General features: G+C 36.4%; 2 protein-coding genes across 2 annotated transcripts; both read left to right on the top strand.

The window, feature by feature from the left end:
• Positions 1-485: 485 nt before the first annotated feature.
• On the top strand, positions 486-15,728 carry LOC105041332 (probable LRR receptor-like serine/threonine-protein kinase At1g53440). Its single transcript, XM_073252936.1, is given in 27 exon segments — positions 486-739; positions 2,036-2,288; positions 2,711-2,879; positions 4,075-4,146; positions 4,244-4,312; positions 4,408-4,479; positions 4,688-4,759; positions 4,910-4,962; positions 4,965-4,980; positions 5,149-5,220; positions 6,185-6,256; positions 6,345-6,416; positions 6,521-6,592; positions 6,754-6,828; positions 6,971-7,036; positions 7,173-7,235; positions 7,333-7,371; positions 7,495-7,544; positions 7,680-8,050; positions 8,224-8,329; positions 8,332-8,415; positions 8,496-8,633; positions 11,048-11,166; positions 11,322-11,532; positions 11,659-11,896; positions 12,122-12,272; positions 14,956-15,728. Coding segments are annotated over 27 exon segments (3,213 nt in total). The 5' UTR covers positions 486-688; the 3' UTR covers positions 15,343-15,728.
• A 2,454-nt stretch (positions 15,729-18,182) lies between these two features.
• Positions 18,183-20,675, top strand: LOC105041317 (uncharacterized). The gene is made up of 9 exons (XM_073252968.1): positions 18,183-18,252; positions 18,407-18,485; positions 18,759-18,829; positions 18,919-18,959; positions 19,097-19,157; positions 19,736-19,832; positions 19,913-19,984; positions 20,074-20,148; positions 20,507-20,675. Coding segments are annotated over exons 3-9 (423 nt in total). The 5' UTR covers positions 18,183-18,252; positions 18,407-18,485; positions 18,759-18,828; the 3' UTR covers positions 20,583-20,675.
• The last annotated feature ends 1,821 nt before the right edge of the window (positions 20,676-22,496 follow it).

Below are 22,496 nucleotides of genomic sequence, written 5' to 3' on the forward strand. Positions count from 1 at the left end.
ATGCTCCAATTTTTCAACTTTCAATCTATATTTTTTTTGGTATTTAAATTTTATTTTGATTTGAATTTCCATCATGAATTAAATAATGTCAGAAAATATAATTATTTTCATTTTTACTCCAATCCATTCCACTTTGGTTCCTATTCCTGTAAGAAGATTTAGTGGATTGGCCATACTAGCTTATTACCGTGACCCGTGTGCGTCGACTTCAACAGTAGCACATCATATCTCTCCACGGTCGACCCCTGTTTGGCTATTCTTTCCCATTCCATAAGAGACGAAACACCAGTCCACGACAGCTGGTGAGTTAAGAAGTTTGTCGGCAAGGATTGAGATAAGTGATAGAGGAAGATTATTATTATTATTTTTTTCCAAGGAAAGCTCGGGTTTTAACATGGGTCTCGACCTGCAAGAATAAAAGCCGAGACAAACTTGTCCCAGTTTAAGAAGGTATCTCTATTCGGGTCTGGCAACATCAAGCCCAGTTCTGGCAAAACTACGGTTGGGAGCACCAGGTTTTGGGAGGATATGTGGCTGATGCAGTCCTTTTTTGGGCAGAATTTTATGCTAGGTCTTTGAACCAACTTCATCAATATCATCACAGTGGAGTTGAAGGAGACCAGCTTGGAACATCCGTACAAGGTGTACAAGGGGTCCGTTGAGTCAGCAAAGATGATCTAGTCATAACATGCTCACCCCTTTCACACTCTCTCGGATTTTTGGAAACTTTCACATCATGGTATGTTGACTATTGAATCTTACTATAAGATCATTAATTTTGGTAGTTTGAGCTGTCCATGCTATAAAATCATTTGAAGGGGCTGCAATGTCGTAGAAAGTAAAAGTTTTTAATTGGTTTTTTATTGCGTGGATGTTCAATGAAGTCGGCAAATTACTTATTCATTGAATGTTCCTTTGCAAAAAGCATTTGGACCACCATTAAGACAATTGAATTTAAAAAGGAGGCCAACAATAAAGTCAGCAAATTACTTATGCATTAGACGTCCCTTTGTAGAAAGCATTTGCACCACCATTAAAGACAATTGCATTTAGAAAGGAGGCCAACAAACCTCGATGAGTACCTCTGGACTAGTTGGAAAAAGAGAGACCGGCACAAACTGGATAAAAGGTGAGGTGATCGGCTATTCTCCGCTGATTGTTGGGAATTATGGGATGAATGGAATTCTCGGTTGTTCCTCAAAAGGAAGTGTTCGATTCATGCAACACTCCAGACGATTCTCCACTCTTTCCATAGATGGGCGCATCTCTGCTCCAAAAAGATTGAAGCAAACCATATAATTAACTGTGCGAGAAGTTATTGGCAGATCCCTCCTCTCTATGATCACCTCTGTTCTGGTCTTCTTCTCTATTTCCCTCTTATCTTCTCCTTTATCTGGTAACTGGTTTCTGGACGTATTATAATTACCTGAATAAAGGGAGGGGCTCAATATAGAAAAAAAAAAAAAAAGGTCAGTCAATTGCGACGGCTGCATGAAGAGGGCTACCTAATCCTTTGCCGTGCACAAAACGCCAAGCGACAACCTCAACGATTATTATTTAAAAGTTTATTTAAATGACAAGAATCTAGTTGGGCATGTGCTTCTTGCACCATCTTGAAAACTCTTATCATCTGATGTCATATTCCTCAAAAATTGTGACATAATATTCAATTCATCGAGATCGGTTGACTCTGATGTGACATAAAAATGGCGCTCTCCCTATATTAACAAATTTTCAATTAAATTAAAAAAATTGGTGATTTTTTAATAATAAATAATATGTTAATTTTTTATTAAACTATCTACGATGCAGATGGCTTTATAATTCTGACCAATAAATTCTCATCTGATGTGCCTCCGTCTTTTTTGAATTTTCTTACTAAATTAACATATCTCTTTTCAACTTACAGATCTACCGTATGGTGCCGTGCACCGCGCACCATCCATCGCAGGATGGGTGCCGCAAAGGATCCGCGGCGCTCTTTCTGTTTTCTCATTTTTTTTTTGGCAAACAAACACTGGGTTTTTGACCGCAGGTGCGCGTGGGCCAAACTGGTGTCCATCACAGATCATCCTCATTCTTTCCCTCTATAGTTTTCCAGCATTGCTTGTTCCCGGTTCTTGGATCCAAGGAAGAGGGTGAGTTGGAGGAGATGGGAGTAATCGTAGCAGTAGAAAAGGGAAAGCCGTTGGCCGCCCCTCCACCTACGCTTCTCCTTGTCTTCTCCATTCTGCTAGTTTTGAGCTGCTTTCATGAAGGCAGAGCTCAGAAACTGGTTCATGAAGAAGGTACTTTTTTGATTTATTTTTCATAATATATTTTCTCTTTTCTTCACATCATGATTCGTGAAACAATGGCACTTGTTACTGGTACCAACCAATAGTCTCCCTCCGTTCTTGTTTCCTACTCCCTTCAACGTTTGATTTTGTACCAGGGCTATGAGTTACAGAAGTGATGCAGATTAAGTACATGAACTGTCTATAAACTTAATTGGTCATTCTAGATTTTAGTTCTTTCAGAAAAAAACTTTTTGTCTTTCCACAGTATTGTTAATGATGTAAAAATAAACTAAGGTTTCTATACTAGGTTACCGTATTGATTTGGGAACAACCTTGCAGTATAATTAGACCATCCCTTCTCTTCTTTCTTTAGTTTGCATGAAATTAATTAGAAAGAAAATGTTGGATGAATTGGTAATGATGGACTGCAGTTGAAGCGCTAAAAACGATCGGCTCCAAGTTGAGAAAGCAGTGGGACTTCTCGGTGGACCCTTGCAGTGGAACCGCAGGGTGGATGGAATCTACGGGCTCTTACGAGATAGCCAACAACGTCACTTGCCAATGCAACACAACCTCCAATATCTGTCACGTTACAAGCATGTACGCGCCCTTTGCTCACGAGTCGCTTTTCCCATGTTCTGCATTTGATCTCCTTCAAAGAATAAAGTTTGATCTTCATTTTCTGAAAAAATAATATACTTAGCTTGTTTAGTTTCATAAGAATGAACATGCGTTGTCAATTATTGCGACCCCAAATTCCTCATCTGGTTTAGTATGGTTGGATCTTGGATGTCACAGATGTATTTTCAGTTCTATATTTGAATGCTGGTATAATAATTCCATTAATGAGAGTTGTCACTTCTCAAGGAATTAGTTTGTTATGGTATTGTAATAGAGCTTCGTATTGTTAAAGTGGATGTTATGTATCATAACTATCATATGTCAAAACATAAATTTCTATAATGTTATATATATCATGTTATCTAAACTATACAGATAATTCTATCACCATATCATACTTATTTTTTATGTATATTAATGTACTATATATGTTGCATATTATATGACAGATCTTTTGTATTCATTATGTACATGATTGTGTAAAATGATTTTCATATAATGGTATTCTGATTCTATTACCATTAGATATATTGTATTACCAGTATTATGATAACAGTATAGCACGCGCACCCATGCACACACTACAAAACGATATCACATTATTACAACAAAACATCACCTACATACATTGCAAAGTGATATCACATTATTACTATAAAACTTTACATATAATATACACCAATATTTATAATGTTAAATTGATAAAAAAGTAAGTGTCCTGCAGCCAGATAATTATCTTATTGTGTTAACTAATTCTATACTATGGTATATTATCAATCTGTTAACTTAATATCATGTTATAGATTTATAATAAACTAATACTCTACAATGTTGTTATTTTTAATATAATATGAAGTAATATCGTATCTGTTATTCTCTCTAATAAGTTATTATATATTTTAGATTATTAAATATGGAGTTACATCTAGCAAATATTTTTTTGTTTAATTGCAAGTGCATATAAATACAAGCAAACCATATCATATAATTAGAAATGCAACTTTTAGATATATACAACTTCTTAAATATATATAATCCTATCAGTTCATTATTCCCAACTTGTGCGGTGTAAAGCTAAATATATTTCTTCTCAAAGTGACAGCTTTGAGATTATTGTCGTAATCAAATCTTTTTGTATATTTTCATTACATGGTTGCATATTTTTGGATTTTAGTTTGCTCAAGGGTCAGAACCTGACTGGAGTTCTTCCTAAGGAGTTTGCCAACCTTACCTTCTTAACCGATTTGTAAGTCTACATGGCAATAGTATAGTGAAAATATAGGAATTTAAGAGACCTTAATCTCATGCCATTATTTTGTCTATGTATTTTGTTTATGCAACAGAGATTTAACTTGGAACTATCTCAGTGGATCTATTCCTGCAGCCTGGGCATCCCTTCCCCTCACCCATCTGTATTTTGTCTCACATCTTCTCCTAGATTCTTTTCAAGAAAAAAGGATCAAAGAAAAATTGTACAAGTGACATAATCCTGCTGGCTTCAATGTAGGTCACTTTTGGGAAACCGAATCTCTGGGACGATTCCACAAGAGCTTGGAAGAATGACAACCCTTGAGGAGCTGTACTTCACCTTTCCTCCACTTTTATTTTCTCTTTACCTCTTTTATCTAAATGCACATGAATTTATTGCCAAATATGATCGACTGTTTGATTCTAGAGTTGCCAAGTTAGCCGTTATGAGCTTGATGAACTTTTCATATACAATTTATGGGTGCTCGAAGCTTTTTTTTTTTTAAATTATTATTTTATAATTATCTGCTGTCTTATAGGGTTCTGGAAGATAACCAACTGCAAGGCTCTATTCCATCAGCACTTGGTAACCTGATCAACTTAAGGAGCTTGTAAGTCCCCTCTCATGTATACACAAGCTATTTTTAATTAAAACTCCAACTCTTATCGTTATAAAATAAAAAAATTACAACTCTTATTTGTTAAGCTAAGAACTGTTAACTATTCTATGTTATAATTGCATTTTGTTTCCTTCCCTACAGCCTTGTTTCGGCAAATAACTTAAGTGGAGGGTTGCCAGACTCGTTTGGGAAACTCAGAACATGACAGATTTGTAAGTCAGGAATCTCTTCCACCATTCTGTTAGTAGGTGCACCCACCGGTCAACTTAATGACTATAATTCTTTTTGCCACTAGCCATAGGTCTCCGGACCATTTTGATATGCTACCTATAATCAAATAAATTAAGGTAGATTCTGAAAATTCTAGCTCCTTCTTGCAGTAGAATTGATGGAAACCCAATCTCTGGCAAAATTCCAAGCTTCATTGGAAATTGGACGAAACTTGATCATCTGTGAGTACGGATACTAATTCATTGACGTTTGGCAGCAAATGGTGTTGCATTGATTCCTTTTACTAATTCTTTTATTCTAACATATTTTATTTTTTTGTTTATTTTTAAATAATCTGTAAAGAAAATATTATTAGTTTTGATAATTATTATTTTGACAGTATTTTGGGTATTTCTAAGAAATCAATTAATTACTAATTCTGCAATTTTTCACAAAATTGGAAAAAAAAAATTATGTTGGACTAGACTGACCTTACATATTTTTCTCGCCACTATTATTTATTAAAAAAATTAAAAGATAAGAAAGGGAAGTGGAAAGAGATTAATACCATGATCCATGATCCTTTTCCTTTCTCACACGCAACATTGCTGACATAATTATCTTCATTATTGTTCACGGGAAATGAAGGGGAACCAGTTCTTTGTCCTCTTCTTCTCTCACCATAAAACCAATGAAGATCTTTTGGTTCACTAACAAAAGGTTTATCCAATTCTGCCAAAAAATGATTTTTTAAATATTTATTATTAGCTGGATTTTTTTTTTTCCTGCCAAACGCTATAATTTTGCCACTGAACTGAAATGCTCTTATCCCGTGTAGCCCCCTTTTTTTCACGCCTTATACTGAAAATTTATGTGATTAAATCTTAAACTTCCTTTAGTCTTTTGAAATATTTGGTCTACACTGTAACATCAGCTTCGTCCAAACTTGTGCAATTGATATTCGAAACTCTTGCGCACACAATGTTCGACGGAATTCCCGAACGGCTTATTTTCTTTCTATTTCCATACTTTTGGAAGTAAAATTTTTTTTACAGCAAAAAGTTTTAAAAACTCTAAGAAACTTCAGGAACAAACCTGCCAAAACTGAAATCTTTTTCTTTTTCGTTTTTCAAAAAGAAAGGCAATGCCGGATGAGTCCTTCGTTTGAATGATTAATGATTTGAATCTTGAACAATCTGTTCCTAGAGATATGCAAGGGACGTTGATGGAGGGGCCATTTCCTCCCGTATTAGAAAAGTTGGTAGCCATAACTCAGCTGTAAGACCCTTTTTAATGCTTTACTTCACTCACTTTGGTTAGTCCAGTGATTTATAGTGTTTATTAATTACTGAGGTTGGCACTGCAGGAGAGTGTCTGACTGGAAAGGAGGGGATGGGAAGTTCCCTCCATTGCAGAACATGACAAGCTTGAAATATCTGTAAGTGTGAATGGAATTGAAGTCAACAAAGATTAATAGTATAATATATGATGAAGCGTGTTTATTCTCCTACTTAATGGATATTAGTTGTCGGTATGATGCAGTGTGTTGAGGAACTTGTCTATATCTGGTGAACTCCCTGATTTTATTGGAGAGATGACCACTCTCTATGTCTTGTAAGTTTGTTCAGAGGCTTCTTTTCATGACTTTAGCTTCTAAGTTGTTTGTGTTACAGTTCTTTTTCGCACTATCTACTATTAAGAAGACATAATACAAGTCAGCGACACAGGTGCAAACATTTCCTGCTTATTTGTTGTATATTGTGTTTATCCTGCAGAGACCTTAGCTTTAACAACTTGACAGGTTCAATTCCGAAAAGCTTTGATGGCCTTCAAAATTCAATCGGTTTTATGTAAGCAAACTAGATGAACATATTATGTTACATGACTAATAGTTTCCTTATTTGGGAAGTTTTACTCTAGTTTCCTATTCGTTACGTTCCTTTTCTTTTTGATGAATTGTCTTGTATATATCTCTTGCATTTTCTCATGTAGGTTCCTTACTAATAACATGCTAAATGGAGCAATACCCAGTTGGATCTTGAGCAGTAGAAAAAACATGTATGTTTATTTGCTCAGAACTTTCTATTCATTTGGTTATGATGAGTCATAGTCTTGGTTAGAAATGTCAAAAACATTGTTCAGTGCTAAAATTCATCTCAATCATTTTATGACTTTATGTTACTCAAAATTGCAGAGATCTTTCATATAACTCTTTTACAGGATCTCCGGCACCAGCCAATTGTCAACAAGGGAATGTGTAAGGATTCTCAAATTTCATATTCCCTCACAATCAATTCGTTTTAGTTGTTAACTTATTTAATCCTTCTCCTATGATTTCAATTTTTTGCTTGTAGGAATTTGGTTTCTAGTTATTCATCAACAAACAATGATATGTAAGCTTTTTATATATTATGTTGTCTTCATTTTTTAATTCATATAGGTCCTTATCATGTCAATTTTAGCTTTAACAGTATGCTTTGGTAATTTCTACGTACTATTTCTTTTTTTTCTTGTAGGATTGCAACATGTTTAAGGCATAATCTCCCTTGTACTGGGAAAGCTAGAAGTAGGTACAATAATTTGTTTAAGTTCTTCTTTTTAAAGAGATTGAGCTTATATTCCAAAGTACTGGGATATGCTAAAATATTTAAACAAAACCATAGCTATGAATGGCTATCATTGTGTTTTGTAATATTTGCAGACTACAAGGTGTTCATAAACTGTGGTGGTCCTAAAGTGATCATTGATGACAATGAATACGAAGATGATTCATCACAGCAGGGTCCATCAAGATATGCTGCCTCTGATAGTGGGAAATGGGCTTATAGCAGCACAGGAGTTTTTTCGGCAAATGACGATGCAAACTATATTGCTACAAATGTATCAGCACTGAACATGACTGAACCAGAGTTGTACATGACTGCCCGGCTGAATCCTCTGTCTCTCAAATACTATGGTCTTTGCTTACAGAAAGGAAGTTATACAGTCGATCTTCGTTTTGCTGAAATTATGTTCACTGATGACCAGACATACTTTAGTGTTGGAGAGCGTTTATTTGATGTATCAATTCAGGTATCTTTCTTTATTTTTACAATCCTTAGGTCTCACATTTTTCTTTTGCTTACTTTAATAATATTCTAAATACTACATTCATTATATTCTGTTTTTACATTCTACCGTGTCAGTGTCAAAACGTGAGCATGCAAATAATACTTTCTTGCATGACAAAACTGTTTATTCCACAGGGAAAGAAGGTTTTGCAGGACTTCAATATTGCAAAAGCAGCAAATGGGACTGGTAAGAAAATTATTCAGTCATATAATGCTACTGTAGATGGCACCTTGGAAATTCATTTCAGTGGGCTGGCAAAGGGACAAATGCCATTCCACAATTAGGTGTATATGGGCCTCTTATATCTGCAATTTCAGTTACACCAAGTAAGCCCTTAAAAGAGCATTTCTTATTTCCTGTTGAATTACTTATATAATGATGATGTCTGATCATTTCTTCTTTGAAGACTTCAAGCCAGATACAGGAGAAAGCAATCTATCTCTTGGAGCTATTTTGGGCATAGTTGCTGCTTCTTGTGTTGTAATTTTGCTGACCTTAATCCTGTTATTGCTTTTCCTCAGAAGGAAGAATGCTAAGAACGATGGTAAGATAATAAGTTCAGTTTACTTGATTGTTCTCTTAAAGTTTTCTTTAGGAATTATCGTAGATCATTTATTTTCAGTGAAGACCTTATGCCTTCAAGAGTGCGGCAAGAAGACTGTATGGTTGGCATCTGACATTAGTTTCTAGGACCTCTAGGATTTGTGTGTGATTTGCAGTGTGGAGACTGAACCAAAATTGTTTCATTCTCAACCATTTAAAAAAAAAAAAAAAGAAATACCCAAGTGACTGAACAAAGATCCCCATCTATTTGAGATAGCTGCTTTCTTTCCTTTTAAAACACACTTTGAGGGTTCCTAGGAATCACATTCATCAAAAATCTCTGGTTCATCATGTTAAATATTCTTCAAACAGAGATAAAAAAGAAGCAAATATGTTTTAGTATGTTGATGGAGATTAAGTGGACTAGTCAAGGTTCGCGGATTCGGTACCGGAACCCATGCCAGCCGATGGTGGGCGGTATGGGTACATATCGAACCGGACCGGTGTGAATTGACACAAAGTAGAGGAAGCGAATCGGGAGGAGGAAAAGAAAGATAGAGAGAGGAGGAAAAAGAAAAAAGAAGGAGAAAAAGCCATTGGAGAGGCTGCCGGAGGGCCTCCGGCTAGCCGCCATGGCTGCTGGATGGTGCACTCGATGTCTGTGGCACCACAGGCATGAATTAGGGGCGATCCCCTGTTTCATGAGATTTTTTTTAAAAAACACAGATTACGGTGAAGCCGTCCTCACTATTTTTATTTTTCTAAAAAAAAATTTTAAAAAGTGAAGCTGGCAAATGATTGCCGACTTCGCTATTCATCGATGTTTTTAAAAAAACACAATGAAGGAATAGGGGCGGTCACTCTTGTTCCACGACGCGGCTCCGTCACCCTATAGTATGGTGGCCACGGCGACTATCCGGTGGCCATAGCGGCTATCCGGCACCCTCCAGTAGCTTCTCCGCCGGCTGCATGATCCTTCAATACCATCGCTCCGTCTCTCTCTCTCTTTCTCTCTCGTTTAAAAGTTCTATCAGACAACACTGAGCCACGGAGGCTTCTGCGGCCCTCCAGCGGCCGCAGCGGGCCACTGTCGGCCTTCGGCGACGTCATGATCTCTCTCCCTCCCCTCCTCTATCTCTCTTCCTCTCTTTTTCTCTCCCTTCTCCGGTGTACCATTTTTTTCGGCCGAACCGTCCTGGTTCCTTTACGGTCTGGCTAGGTACGGGGTGTACCGGCCAGTTCGGGTCGGTATGGAATTTCGTGGACAAGTGGAAGGTTTATATTTATGGTTAGGGTATTTTGCATTTCACATTCAAAATTATATAAATATTGCACACAACAACTCCCCTTAAAATCTATTTACAATGATCCAGATAAACATATTTTTGCTTTCAAATGGCACTTCTGTTAGCTTTCTTTCATCTGCAGTAATCTTGGTCCCTGGTTAATTTAACAAGGAAATGTCTGTCCACCGGGAGTGGATACACTTCCCCCTTCCCATTCTAAGGCAAACCTTACAACCAAGCGTCCACTATCTAGGCCTCCGCAAACACACATGAGAACTTACATACCCAATGACATCGCAGTCCTTGCCAGTGCTACTGCTGGCTGCTGAGAGCCTACAGACCCCATGCTGCCGGTGCCCCCAATCTCAGCAGTGTTGGCCTGAGAGTGTTTCTTGTTGTAGTACTTGGACCTAGAAATTGATGAGTGAGATGAAAGTTTATGCTTTCGGTAGTTACATGGACATAGATGCTATTATCATTGAATAGTATTCCTTATTCTTCATCATAATCAGACAATTTTTTTCAATTCATGTTTGAAGTTTCAGAGCATCTTTAGTATTGAGAGCACAAGGTCTTATAAGAGCTTGCCCAACCCTGTAATCATTGAAAAAAACTTGCGAGAGCTCAGTGAAGAACCCTAACATTGGAACAGTGGGGGAAAAAGGTAACAAACAGTTTGTAAAATGGGGACAGGAGCAATTTGTCCCCTCACTTACGGAGGCCCCCCCAAACAATGAAGGTAATGGTGGTGAGCTCATCGGTTAGCGTCAAACTCGCCCAAGGTCTGTTTGCAAAGAAAGACAGGTTTATCTGGTGTGATTTGTAAATAAGCATTAGGAGAGGTGTTGTACACAATACTGATATAATATGTAAAATGCAAAAGAAATCTTCTGGTTATCATACCTTATACGTCTCACTTGGCAGCTGTTTTTATCTAGAACTTTATTAAACTATACCTCACATCCATATTTCTCATTAGACGTTAAGAAATTAGAGCAATATAAATCATGGGCGTAGTTGATTGGCATTTTGTTCATTGTTTTCCCATATATAGGTGTTTCAAATGCCATGCATTAGTAAACCATGCATTGATCTAATAATTTCTAAATCATAAAACCTATGCATGCAGAACTTCGAGACCTAAAGCTGCAGACTGGTTACTTCAGTTTAAAACAGATCAAAGCTGCCACCAATAACTTTGATCGTGCAAATAAGATAGGTGAAGGTGGCTTTGGTCCAGTTTACAAGGTATGTCTTAGCAAAAATGAATTGATAATTTCATTTCTCCCTTTTTGTTGTATTTTTGATTATTTTTTCTCACTTTAAGTAATTTTATGTTTAAATATTGTACATCTTATCCTTTGGTAGAGCTTTGATTGTAAAATGCAACTACCTGGTCACAGGGTGTGGTGCCTGATGGTTCTGTAATTGCAGTTAAGCAGCTTTCTTCCAAGTCTAAACAAGGGAACCGTGAATTTCTTAATGAAATAGCCGTGATATCAGCCGTGCAACACCCAAATCTTGTGAAGCTTTATGGTTGTTGTATTGAAGGAAATCAATTACTGCTAATATATGAATATATGGAAAATAATAGTCTAGCCCGTGCTCTATTCGGTACATGTTTCTGTCGTTTTACCATAATTCCTAGTACTTTGGATTCAACACCCTTTTTAATTTTATATTCTTTGTTTTGACTAATTATGTTGCCAAAAAGTATAACAAGAGCATGAATCTTACCAGGTCCTGAAGAATACCAACTGAAATTGAACTGGAAAACAAGGCGTAAGATTTGCCTAGAGGTAGCAAGAGGTTTGACATATCTCCATGAAGAGTCGAGGTTGAAGATTGTTCACCGAGACATCAAGGCGACAAATATTCTGCTTGACAAAGATCTCAATGCAAAAATATCTGACTTTGGTTTGGCAAGATTGGATGAAGAAGAGAATACCCACATCAGCACCCGAATAGCTGGTACATTGTAAGTAGATGATATATAATATGTTAATTTGTCATAGTGGTGTTTTATGCATTAATTAGTAAATAGAATATACAACCTGAGAAGATAGTACCAAAATATAGTTCTGTGGTACTTAACTTACAGTGTCATGCACTGTCAGCCTTTGAATGCTAAATATCATTTGGTCGGTCTTAGTGCACATTCAGTACTTTGTATACTGTATGAAGCTGATCTGTATTTATGCAGAGGATATATGGCTCCTGAATATGCAACAAGGGGTTACTTGACAGACAAAGCAGATGTTTACAGCTTTGGAGTTGTCATATTAGAGATTGTTAGCGGAATGAGCAACACAAGTTTTAGGCCCAGGGAGGACTTTGTTTTTCTTCTTGATTGGGTAAGTGTTATTGGATCTCATATTTTTGTTCAGGAACTTTTGTTGACATGATCATTGTTAGGTGAAGGACAAGATCTTACTTTTATATGCTAACAAAAATGTGAATGTATAACCTTGAGTTCATTTTTTTCATCCTCAGAAAACAAAAAACTATGAGTTGATTTTCATAGCAGATCCTAATTGCTTTGGACCAGTGAAGAAGATAATAACGTTTATTCATTGAAACCATCTAAGCCTCCTTCTGAATGGTCATTTCTGACATTCAAAGGAACATGATAGAACCACCTAAGTTGAAAGTCCTTCCAAAGCATTCACCTTGGGATGTCCTCTTTATTATTTTAAAAGGAATTTCAGGAATAAGAAATGATTGGGGGTTGCAAAAACTGAACCAACACGAGACAACAGACCTGACTTGACCATGTAGAGGCTAGGTTTTGATGAAGATTTTTCCAATCTGTCAGGTTTGGGGCAAATTTTTGGACTTGGGCTTCAAATATAGCTCTATTGATCTAAGGTGGGCGTCAAATCCTCTTAAACTGATTGGGTTTCTTATACCCGACACCAACAGTTTGGTCAAATCAGGTCTACCTGGACAATCTGTTCCATAGGTACCCTGGAACGGCTTGTGCCCTGTAGTTTTTGTTTAACTCATAAATGCCCCTTACAATCTCAACAGTACCCTATATTTTGATAACAGTAGTATTATTCTTTGGAATTGTTGTAGTATAATATTTTTTGTTATGTTCTAGGAATATATCCTTATTGTCTACCAACCAATATATAAATTAACATTTATATTCTATAATATAATACAATATTGATAATACATTTGTTATTAGAATAATAATGTTATTATTATTATCATCATATTATTATATGTTATATTGAAAAATGTATCATATTATATTGTTATGTTTGTTTTGTACTTGACATGTTTAATATCATTGTTTATTGTCCAATGGCCCAAGAATAAAGGAAATTGCAAGGGCAAATCTGTTCATTTTTGAAAGTGACCCCTTTCTTTTCTTATCCTTAGCATCGAAATAGCACAACAACAAAATTGTGATCATTTCTTGGATAGCAACATTTATCCTCGAGAGAATTTAAACAGTATCCCACTAAACTTGGTATTGGTTGCACCCACCTGGGATAACAAATCGCTGAAAATGCGTGCCCTTTCCAAACTCGGCCTAAGCAAGTTGGATTTGGAGTAAAGCTTTTGATCCAACTTGTGTCGTGTGGATAGAGTTCTTTATTTGAAGGGGTTGGGTCATGCCAAGTCGGGTCATGACCATGACATCAGGTTTTTAATAGTAGCTGGTCTTTTCGATACTACTTGTTTGTTTCACCTTAGAACTGAGGCACCAAGTCTTTAATGCCTGGATCTGGATGGATGGAGTTGGTTTGCAGTTGGGTCATGTGAAGTAGAGTAGATTATGGGACAATGTAGTCAACATTGCTCATGTGGGTCAACCCATGGGTGCTTATGTGTGAAGGAGTTCTCGTTTGATGCTGATTCATGTTAACTATGGGCTAACATTATATATGGTATTATTCTAAATTGACCTAACCCAACATGCAATGCCACCTATTTTTATGCTGAGAAATAATTGAAAAGAATCTCTTACGACCACCATCAAATCTCATCAATTCCCGGTTTCATTTATACTTTATAACCAACTTTCATTTGATTATTTTATTGGAGTGATTTTTATAGACGAGCCAATTTAACCATGCAAATCTCTCTTCCCAATCCTTTTGTTAATAAACTTCTAATATAAAAAACAATAGAAGCAAAAAAATGTTTGGTTCTTCTATAGCCTGAAGAAAAATGCTAGATTCAGTCCTACTCTAAGATCCCTATACACAAGATCCATTGAATCCCTAAGTAAACTCGGCAACCACTAAGAACATTTCTGCTTTCTTCCCCTTCTTGCAAGCCAATTCACAGTACTGATGACTTTCTCGGTATACATGTGGTATATAAAAATCAAGAAATTCCCATGGTATACCATAAACCTCTCCAAGAATAGTCTGCATGTTGGTTGACCAACTTTCCTGCCCATAGGGATAGATAAATTAACATTACCGGGGCCTTCTGTTTTGATCCATATTTCCTTGTCCCTTGGTGCCTAGCTTGGATTAAGCCATCTCCAGTAGCATTAATTTCCTTGTATTGAATATTTTCTGTAGGATACCATTCAGTAGCTGCCAAATAGGCTTACCAGAATCATCACAAAAAATCAATCCAATTCAAACACATTTGTATGGCGTTTAGTTTAATCCAACCTGCATTGAAAACTGTTGACAGAATATCCTGCTGTTTGGTTTGCCTGAATCACTGAATTAACCTTTGTGTTGTACTCCCAAACCTCACTAAGGTGTTCACCCATCTGGCTGTTTTTTTTTTTTTTATCCTACTGCTGGGTCATGCCATAGCCTTTCTAATTGTCAACAAAGTGAATTGAAATCTTCATCCATGTGATTTTGAGCTGACACAAGTTTATTAAGATATAGTCATTCTTTTTTTCCCCCAAATAAGACATTTCCTTCACCTTGATCTAAATTTGAATTCTGTTGTGTTTTCTTTCTCTATTTATCACATGGATGTTCTTTTTTTCTTTATTGTAAGATTTGAATAGAACATTGATACTTATTCCTTTTTCTTTTACATGGATTGCAGGCCTATGTTTTACAAGAGGAGGGAAGACTGCTTGAACTCGTTGACCCAAGCCTTGGTTCAAACTACTCTAAGGAAGAGGCAATGCAGATGTTGAACCTGGCTATTATATGCACCAACCTGTCTCCAACTCTCAGACCCTCAATGTCCACTGTGGTGAGCATGCTAGATGGGAAGATTCCTGTGCAGGCACCTACTACCAAATCCAGAGACTCCAGCAGCATGGATCCGAGAATCAGGTCCTTTGAGGAAATGTCCCAAGAAAGCCAAGCACACAGCATTCCGACTGACGACCAATGGTTTGATACCTCAATTTCTGCCCAAAGTTGCAAGGAAGAAATCACTCCTCTCTCTCAATCAAGCAAGCTTCCATTAGATCACAATTTATAGTTGAGAGGTCGGGGAAAAGTAAATTAAAAGTGCTCACCTTCTATATATAATTGCACGGATTTACATTAGGAGATTATATAACTAAGAACGGATCATGCAGACACATATCTGTCGTCTCTTCTTTTCTTGCCAAGAATAAAGTAGGTGTCTCGTCTCAAGCAGACTCATGACCATCTCCATTACAGATACAGTGGTTCTTGTGTAGCAAAAGCTTATTAAGTAAGATCTCACATGGTTAGTTTCGTTTTACAGAAGAAAATAGAAGGATGTTTTTTCTTAAATTTCCACTGGTCGCATTGGTAATTAGCAGGAAACTGTGTGATATTTGGTAGAAGAATTATGCAATGTCATCAGTATTTCTGCTGTACTTAGAATTGGATGACGTATTCTTTTTTTTGCTAATATAACTATAAATTTCAAAGGCAATTAAGTTTTTCATATAAGCTTTTTATTTGTCTATGACTGATTCAGGACTTTACACGCCGGGCACTCAAACTTGTAAACCGCTCCAACTTTCTAATTATTGTTGGCACTGTCAAGGAAGTTGATTGATCGGTTGGTCTATAATCATTCCTTGGACCGCGATTCTATGGTTTTGAGGGACACTCGTGGGAAGTTCTGAATTCGAGTCCTTGTAGCGTGCTCGATCTTTAGAGCCTAGGTAATTTAGCCAAAATTCACACTACGGCTAAAATTCCTTTCTTTATCTAAAAAATACAGAAACAAAAAATCTTAACTTCTCCAATGGCAACATGTCGTTCATGATCTCATTGGTTAGCATCTAAATGCCTAATCACCTAGGCTGAGAATGTTCCAGAGACGCGCAAGCAAATAAAACATAAAAATGAAAATGGACATCTCATTCGCTCACGGATTAAGCTGTTTTAATCCATAATTTTATTCATTTCCTATTATTTTGTTTATTTTCTTAGAGAAAGGGTGGAACAATCCACCTAAGTACCCAACTTAACTTTAGTTCCTCCTGATGACACTCCTTTAGCTGAAGAAGCCAGGCCTCGTCTCATTCTTTGCAAGCCTACTATTTTGTGTGCTTGGGTAAAAATCTGAGCCCATGGACGGTGTTGTAAACACTGGATGCATAAAATCTATGGCCATCCGATCAATTGTAATGAGAGTTATAGCCGCCAAAAAATGAAAAGGTTTATTTGAACGTTTGGGCTGAAAATTCTATAAACTTCATCGATTGTTTCAGTATAGCCAATAAAATTATCGGCTTACAGGCTAGGTTGAAGACCGGATCTAGCGCCAAGATGATAAGTATCATTGGGCTCTGAAAAATATTTTATATTTTGATTTTTTAAACTATGTTTATATTAAAATGGTACGACTGTTCATTTGTATCTAAAAAAAAAAAGAACAAAAGAAGAATAAGAAGGAGGAGGAGTGACACACTTGTAGGCTGCTTCCGCTCTTGATTCATGGCAGGCCATTATCGGACTAACGTCTGAACGTCAGATTATTTTCAGGCTTAGGCCCACTCATCCCATTGCGGACACCTGCTGGACTTTAATGATAGGGATGACAATGGATAGGATTTGGATTGGATATTGTACCACTGATCCTCAAATCCGAACTTAATACTCTATATCCAAATCCTACTCAATATCCGATTGGATAAAAAAAAAATATTCATCCCCATATCTAATGGGTTCGGAGATACCTACGGATAATCTATTTTCCCATATTCAACCCATACCTACTCCATGCCTATCCATATCCAAGAAAAATAAACAACCAAAATAATTTTATGCATATTATCAACCAAAACAAAATTACTAATTCAACATTAAACATAATTTATAAGTCTTGATTTATAGAAATCAAATGTAGGAATAGAATTATAATTTAACATAAAATATATAAATAATCAAAATAATTATATATATATTATCAATAAAAATAGAATTATCCAAATAAAATTATAAATATATATATTCGGATATGGATTAGGATATTATCCATATCCGTAGGTTCGGATCGAGTTCTGATTTGAATTTAGGTAGAAAATAATATTATCCTCGTTCTATCTATATCTGTATTATAATTTTTTAAATTTTATTTAAATTTAAATTTAATTAAATTTAATTTTTTAAATTTGATCATATTCAGGACGCATATTTATGGGACCTATTTTGCCATCTCAATCTGTGAAGTCTATCCTCGTATGCGAAATTTTTTAGTCCGTAAGCCAATTATGGATAAGTCCCACCGCCTTATCCGCCTTCTATAAATATGACCCTCGGTCTCAAAGCCTCCGCTGCTTCCCATCCCCACGCTTTTCTCACTCTCGGGTTCTCGCTTGACGCGGGTGGTTGTCTCCGCCAACGCGATCGAAAGAAATGGAAAAGGAAGCCGAATCGCACAGGAGAGTGCTTCCAAACCCTCAATCTTTTCGTTTGAATTCCTTGGCCAGATGTCGTTCTTGATCGCATTTATTTTTTCTTGAGTCGGCGGATAAAAGGTTGATTTCGTTCTCGATGCGATCATTTGCGAACCCTAGTTTCGTTATCCCTCTCAAAGATCTTTAAAGTTCAATACAAAGAAAAAAAAAAATCAGATCGTTTGCGAAATCCGCGGCAGGGCCTTCGCTGTCTTGCGCTTCTCTCCTTCACCGTGGCTTCGAGGCTTCCCACGGCGTCGAACCGAGGCGCCTCTCGGCCGACGATGGCGGGGGATGGTGGAGGAGGACCATGGCATCCCCTATCATCAAAGCAAAGCAACGGGATAGCTATGAAACTGTCCGAAACCCTAGTTTCCCGTTCGTTCTTCTTGATTTCTCTGTGTTCGATTAATAGAATTCGCGTTGTCGGTTGGTTTTCAGTGGTTTCGTTTCTGATTGTTTGACGGGTCAAGATTGTGTTTTTCTCTCTTCATCCTTCTCAAGAAAAGGTTGGAAATTGGGATTCTTTTCTTTCTTTATTCTTTCGTTCTTTCTGTATTCTTTCGTTCTTTGTGATTTTGTTCCTTCATTTTTCTTTTTCCGTTCTAATATATGCACACTGAGAAATATGGATGATGCAACTATGGTGATGATGGATTACAGGTAAGGCATTGCGTTTGATTACCTCCGAGTTGGGGAAGGAGTGTAATTTTTCAGCGGACCTCAGCAGCGGGAGGCAAGGGTGGTGGAACCAATACGTTTCTTTCTTTCTTTCTTTTTTGGATAAGGACCAATATGTTTCTTTGAGATAGCAAGCAACGTCACTTGCCGCTTCAACATCACCTTCAATATGCTTATAAATCTCCCTCACGGCTCCCTGTCTAAACTCTTTTTTGTTGAAAAAATAAAAAACAAAAACCCTGTAACCTCTAGTTTCATTCAAAGAAATCTCAAAGTAGGAAAGTTCTGAGATTGTTGCCCCATGGGTCATAATATTTGTATTTTGGGATTGCAGCCTATTCAGGAGTCAGAATCTGATCGGAGTTCTTCCAGATGAGTTTGCTAACCTTCTTGAGCGACGTGTAAGTATGTCAAGTATAAACACTGGAATCTTTCATACATTTAACCCATGCTGTTATTTATTTATTTACTTATTTGTAACGGAACTATCTCAGTGGATCCATTCCGGCCGCTTGGGCTTCGCTTCCTCTCACCGGTCTGTAGTTTACCTCTTCCTATTTGTTGCTTTAAAAGAAGACCTAGCGGCAGAAAAATAAAAATAAAGAGAAAAGGGAGACGAACAACTTGTAAATGACAATATTGTAAATAATCTGTTCTGCACCTCTCTTCTAGGAAATCGGATCTCAGGGAGCATCCCGGAAGAGCTTGGAAGAATTACCACCCTTCAGTCCCTGTACTCCTCTAATCCTTTCTCTTTTGATATCAATTTGTTAGATTACATTACATGCACTGCACAAGCCATGGGGAGACACAACTCCCTGAGCAAAGTTTCATCCACCACTCAGCAGTTTGCTTTCAATAGTAAAATGTATATAATATCTGGTATGGCATGGGATATTGCAAGATAACCTGCTAAATGGCTCAATTCCTTTGGCCCTTGGGAACCTCATGAACTTAAAGAACTTGTACAACCAATTGTCATTCTTGACAGGCTATGTTTGAATTTCTAGAACTCTTTTTTTGATAATTGATTTTTTTTGCTATTATTTCTTTGTTAGTTGCATATTTGCATTGTTATTATTATACTTTGTAACACGTCACATTTTCTATTCCTGTTCCAGTGTTCTTTCATCAAATAATTTAACTGGGGAATTGCCAGACTAACTTGGCAACCTCAAGAATCTGAGAGAGTTATAACTCAAGAATCTCTTAACAGATAAACATTGTTTTGTTTCCATAAGTTTGTTCATCTAAGTGTTACTTAGATTTCACATAGTATGTTAGATGCTAAAATTCTCTAACCCTCTGCAGTGAAATCGATGGGAATCCAATCTCTGGTGAAATTCCAAGCTTCATGGGGAAGTGGACTAAGCTCCAATGGCTGTCAGTACTGCAACAAGCTGTCCATGTCCTTTTCTAGTATTGTTTTCAATGCCAACCTTGAGAATAATAATGATTTGAATCTTGAACCTATTATTTTGCTTGCAGGTACATACAAGGAACATCGATGGAGGGGCCCTTTCCTCCCATCTTCTCCACACTGGTGTTTCTAATGCAGCTGTAAGAACTATTTTAATGCTTCACTTCATCCGTTTCAATTAGTCGAGTGGCTTCTAGTGTCCTACATATCAGTATGGTTGGGACTACAGGAGGAGGGTCTTTGACTTGAAAGAAGGAGATATGAAGTTCCCTCTGCTGCAAAATATGAAGAACTTGGAAGTCCTATAAGTATAAAGGAAACAAAGTTAATTTAGGACAGCAAGTAGAGCATGTGAGTTGGTCTATTTTGATCTTTTGCTTGCTGAGTCCATATCAATCGGAGGTATGATGAGTGTTAAGAAACTTATCAATGTCTGGTGAACTCCTGGATTTTTTTCAGGAGATGCCTAATCTTGACCTCTTGTAAGTATATCCAGAAATTCTCTTGGTGACTTTTGCCTTCATTAGTCATTTAGGTTATAGTTCAACTATATGATTTTAATTACACAATTTGCTATTATGAATATTTATTACACAATCAATTCATTAACATGGGTGCTAACCTTTTCTATTTCTTTTGTATACTTTATGTTTCTCTTGTAGAGATCTAAGCTTTAACAATCGCAGTGGTCAAATTCCAGGCAGCGGTGATGGACTGAGAACGATAAGTTATATGTAAGCAAATTAGATTGACATTGTCATATGCATACTATGAAGCATAAACAGTGGCTTGATGGAGAAAGTTTCAGTCTAGGGCTCCTTTTTTATTACACACTGCAACTTCCTAACTCTTTTTTTTTTTTTTTTTTTAATTTTTCATTAATTTGTTTCATATCCACTTTACTTTGCTCATCGGGGTGCCTTGCTAGTAACATGTTGAATGCAACACTGCCTAATCTGGTCTTGACCAGCAGAAAAAATTTGTATGTCATACTTACAGTGTGCTTTTTAAGCTGCATATTATTTGCTTATGAGTTATCATTCTCTAATCATAAATCCATCTCCATCATTTTATGAAATTCAAAAATTTAGAGATCATTCTTACAACTCTTTTGTGGGACACTTGATTATATCCAGCTGTCAAATAAAAGATGTGTAAGGACTACCAAATTCCGTACACCCCCTTGATCGATTGTTTTTAGTTCATGATTTGTCCATTCTCTCTTAGAGTTCTTCTTTCCTTGTTTGTAGGAATTTGGTCTCTAGCTATTCATCAACAGCTAATAATTTGTAACCTTCTTCTTTGCTCCCTCCCTCCCTTTCCCCTGCCCCACCCCTGCGGCAAAGAAAGAAATGTCTCCTCTTTAATAAGGATACCTTCATGTTTAAGATGGAACCTACCCTGTACTGGGGAACCTTTTAATATAGGCACTTGCTGAAGTTTTTTTTTCTCTATCGTGGTGGCAATATTTTTAAGCTTTTGTTTCATATTGTGATGATATAATGTGTCAAAATATCTAATGACAAGCATATTTGTGATGGACTCTTCCCCATGCCTTGCTATCACTATAGATTATGCCTTGTTCATCAATTGTGGTGGCAGTAAGGTGACTTTTGATAATAATGAGTACGAGTGGATACATTAGTCTTGTCCATCAAACTATGCTGTCTCTGATTGTGGAAAATGAGCTTATATTAGCAGTACAAGAGATCTTTTGTGGGACAGCCAGGCAAAATACATTGTTAGGAATGCATTGGTGCTAAATGTGACCAATTCGAAACTGTACATGACTGCTCGTATAAACCCTCTCTCCCTCAAATACTGTGGTCTTTGCCTATAGAAGAGATACCGTACAGGCAATCTTCACTTTGCTGAAATCATGCATTAAGATGACCATACATATTCCAGCATTGGAAAGCACTTATTTGATGTATCAAAACAGGTTATTGCTTCTGTATTTGTATATTTAGGTTTATTCAACTCTGTGTCTCTATGGGTTACCGTAATTAGTGCTAAAAGTAATGATTCTTGGATTGAAAAACCTGTAATTAAGCAGTGTCAAAAGGTTCTACAAGACTTCAAAATTGCAAAGGAAGCAAATGGGCCAAGAAATTATTAAGTCAACTGTTATGTTAGATGGTAATCTGGAAATTCACTTTCAGTGGGCTGGCAAAGGCACAAAACCATTCCTCTGCTCGGTGTACGTGGATGTCTTATATCAGCTATTTTCATTCCAAAAAATTTTGTGCACCGCAGACGATGTAAAAAATTTAATGTTGAGTGTATCATCTTGATGTTGAGTGTATCATCTTGTCCAATTGGTCTACGTAGTTGTTATTTTTTAATATATATTTAATATTTAAAATTTTATTTTTTTATTTAAAATTTTAAATGATAAAAATATTTTTATTTTTTAAAAAATTATAATATTTTATGTTTATATTATATTATTCTGCAAAGTCATAATTTTTTGTACAGAAGATGTCATAATATAATGCAGTATATCATAATATACACGGGATATAATTTTTTTTAAAGAATAAAGATATTTTTGTCATTCAAAATTTTTAAACGAAAAATAAAGTTACGTACATTAAATGTGCAATAAAGTTATAGACATTAAATGTGCATTGAAAAGTAGTTAGACAATAA

Source organism: Elaeis guineensis, chromosome 2 (assembly GCF_000442705.2).
Source record: "Elaeis guineensis isolate ETL-2024a chromosome 2, EG11, whole genome shotgun sequence".
Taxonomy (NCBI): Eukaryota; Viridiplantae; Streptophyta; class Magnoliopsida; order Arecales; family Arecaceae; genus Elaeis; species Elaeis guineensis.